A 3,421-nucleotide genomic window follows, 5' to 3' on the forward strand; every position below is an offset into this window, starting at 1 on the left:
ACGAAAAAATTGCTCTTGGTATTTGGTCACTACCATGACCCCTTGTACATCAAGTTTTGAAACTCAGCTACGTCAGTGTCATAAAATAACAGAGGCAATGATCGCTTCATGGAAAGAGATAAAAATTTATTTCCAGGACATTTGTCCTGGTCACAACTTCCTCTCAGCCGTTAATTGTTCCACCATGTGGTTGATTCACCAATCGACTGAAATGCAACCCATAAAGCCCTAGACTGTGCTGAAAGGTGATGAACATGAAAGTACTTTTCCATGGAGATGATTAATTTCTCAGCATCATCCTTACCATCGAAAGTGGGTAATATGACCTTTTTAAGGTCCTTGCTCAACTCCTCCACTATCTTCTCATTATTCAGGGGTCCAAAATTATTCTCCTCATCAAAATTTTCCTTTAAACTGTTCCTCAATTCTCCTATCCTCTTCAAATTTTCTGACAGCTTCTAATACTTGATCTCCATTCTACGCACCCCTTAGATCTTGTTCAAGGTGATCCAATGGTTCAACCTTCTCCCAGAGGAGGTTTCCACAGTAGGTTAGAAGTGCTAAAATATGGTCTTGGCTTCGATTCAGACTGAGCTCATCATTCTTACTAGTTCCTTCCTGATTATTATTTGTGGTCTTCATGGCGAGTATTCAATTCTTGTACCAAACATAAGTATGCAACTTATAAAACGTAGACCGAGGTCCTAGTGTTTAAGCTCATCTCCAATACCATAGAATGTCAAGTCGTCAAATAGCTAGTATATCGCAAGGTCAGAAGATCAAGTCTTAGTCATTCAATTGCAAAGACTAGCCAAACACAATTTTCCATTCAATTTAATATAAGTAATACAAGATTCGACCAATGCCAAGAATAAAGTCAATATGCAAATTTAAGTATACTAATGCAATCAATTGCAAATTGCAAATTTTAGAAATAAAGTTTAAGACTAATATTCAATGTTTTAATAGTTATGAGAATTTTGTTGAAGTGCTTCGAAAGTATTTTACATGTAGATTTTAAAAACGTACTTATAGAAAACTCACAAATAATTAGATATGTAACATGTAATTTTAAATATGTTACAGACAACTAAAAGAAAATCATTTCCATCCCTAATTATTTAAAATCCAAATAATTATAAAACACAATTTATAATTAAGTTGTTTAAAATAAGATTGTAGTTAAATCAAAGAAAGCTAATGCTAAAAGTGATGGAATGAAATTTAATTTCTTTATTTTTAAGAACTAATATAAAAATCATATTTATTTTAATTAAAATGTAAAAATGAATATCTAATTAATTATTATATAAATAATATATTTGCAAATGGAGTGGTTGTTTCTGATCTGATATTAAACATTAATACATAATTAATTATTATGTAAATAACTAATATCATCCATTAGATATCTTTAAATCGATGCAGTAGTTGTTTGTGATTTTCAATTTAGTTATTAGGTCTTATTAAATTAATGTGGAGGTAACCGCATGCAGTAGGGCTTACGTTGGAAATCCCTGTGGAAGTACGTCATCATATTGGAAGAACGGGGTAAAATAGACGGAGTCAAGATGAATGAACCCTTGCGAAGTAGTCATCTGTGTTTGAAATACATCATTCAATTTCCCTAGTTTACCAATTCTACGAGGGAGCAATAGCATACATAATATTGGCTTTCAGGAACCTCAACGTAGAAGATTTCAACCATAATAAAAGAATGATAAGAGTATATCCGCGGTAGCAGGTGGGTTGATCGTCAGGTAAGAATGAATGAGTCCTTGAGGAGCAGTTAACGTTTCGAGTATATAAAGCATGCAAATGGGCTTGCAATAGTACTCAATTCAATTATCCACATCCTGAGCTGTTTATTCACATCAGTCTCTCTGTGTTCCTGTCATAATGGGTAGCAGGATGATTTACCTCACGCTGGGGCTTGTTCTGTTGATATGTTGTTTCGGCAAAGGCGTCGTGGCAGCGGATTCCGATCCATTGCAGGATTTCTGCGTTGCAGACAACGAAAGCAAAGGTGAGCAGAGAATAACATTATAGATAATAAGAGATCTAGGTACTGATTATATGATTGCATGTGCTCGTTAGAAATCTAGGTACTGATTATATGATTGTTTTTCACAGTGTTGGTGAACGGGTTCGTGTGCAAGGAGGCAATGGCAGTATCAGCAGAGGACTTCTTCTTCGGGGGGCTTGGGCAGGCGGGGAACACCGACAACGCAGTGGGCTCCATCGTGACCCCTGCCAACGTAATGCAGATACCGGGGCTGAACACGTTGGGAATATCTCTGGTCCGCATCGACTACGCAGTGGGTGGAATTAATCCTCCTCACACCCACCCCAGAGCCACCGAGGTTCTCTTTCTAGCGGAAGGCGAGCTCTTTGTAGGGTTTATTGACACCAACAACACCTTCTTCAGCAAGACGTTGGAGAAGGGAGACGTGTTCGTCTTCCCCAAGGCGCTCGTGCATTTCCAGCAGAATGTGGGGAAAGAGAATGCGGTCGCCATCTCTGCTTTGAGCAGCCAGCTCCCGGGAACCCAGACAATTGCTAATTCTCTGTTTGCGGCGAATCCCCCTCTCCCCGATTCCGTATTGAGCAAGGCCTTCCGCATCACCCAGGAGCTCGTGGACTACATTCAGAAGATGTTCGCCTAAGCTTCTTGAGCTTAATTTTTTGTGATCGATTCGATAAAAATAAAACAAAGGAAAGGTAGACCACATAGGAATACTATTTTCGTACCATTTAATAAAAATTCTCTCTTTAGAGCTGCTCGTTGCATTCTCAACAGAAGTTTATTTTCCTAAAGGAACATCTTTCTGTGTGAAAAGAATTCTATGGTTTCTGGTTCATGCATCTTGACCACAGATCCAGTCTGGGGATGTAATCCCAATACAAACTTATAATATCCATTCTAAAATGCTCATCCTACAAATACTATGGAACATATTTCACAAATAACAAAATCGCTCCTGATATTTGGTCACTGCCATGACCCCTTTAATCAAGTTTTGAAACTCAGCTACGTCTGTCTCATAAAATAACAGATGCAACAATCGCTTCATGAAAAGAGATAAAAAAGTATTCCCAAGATATTTGTCCTGGTCACAACTTCCTCTCGGCCCTTAATTGTGGCTGTTCCACCACATAGTTGGTTCACCAATCAGCTGAAATGCAACCCATAAAGCCCTAGACTATGCCGAAAGGTGATGAACACGAAAGTACTTTACCATGAAGATGATTAATTTCTCAGCATCATCCTTACCATCGAAACCATGGAAAGTGGGTAATACGATCTTTTTAAGGTCATTGCTCAGCTCCTCCGCTATCTTCTCATTATTATTCAGGTGTCCAAAATTATTCTTCATTAAAACCAGAATGTCACGTGGAGAGGAAAAAATAATTTATATCT

The 3,421-nt window shown here is 37.9% G+C and overlaps 1 protein-coding gene across 1 annotated transcript; it reads left to right on the plus strand.

The window, feature by feature from the left end:
* The first annotated feature begins 1,899 nt into the window (after positions 1–1,899).
* Positions 1,900–2,666, plus strand: LOC149568934 (putative germin-like protein 2-3). Its single transcript, XM_089817643.1, has 2 exons — positions 1,900–2,026; positions 2,134–2,666. Exons 1-2 carry the CDS (start codon positions 1,900–1,902, stop codon positions 2,664–2,666), a joined length of 660 nt encoding a protein of 219 aa, XP_089673769.1.
* The last annotated feature ends 755 nt before the right edge of the window (positions 2,667–3,421 follow it).

The sequence above is a fragment of the Cupressus sempervirens genome, chromosome 3 (genome assembly GCF_028749045.1).
Source record: "Cupressus sempervirens isolate cs-2001-9-10 chromosome 3, ASM2874904v1, whole genome shotgun sequence".
NCBI classification, from domain to species: Eukaryota; Viridiplantae; Streptophyta; class Pinopsida; order Cupressales; family Cupressaceae; genus Cupressus; species Cupressus sempervirens.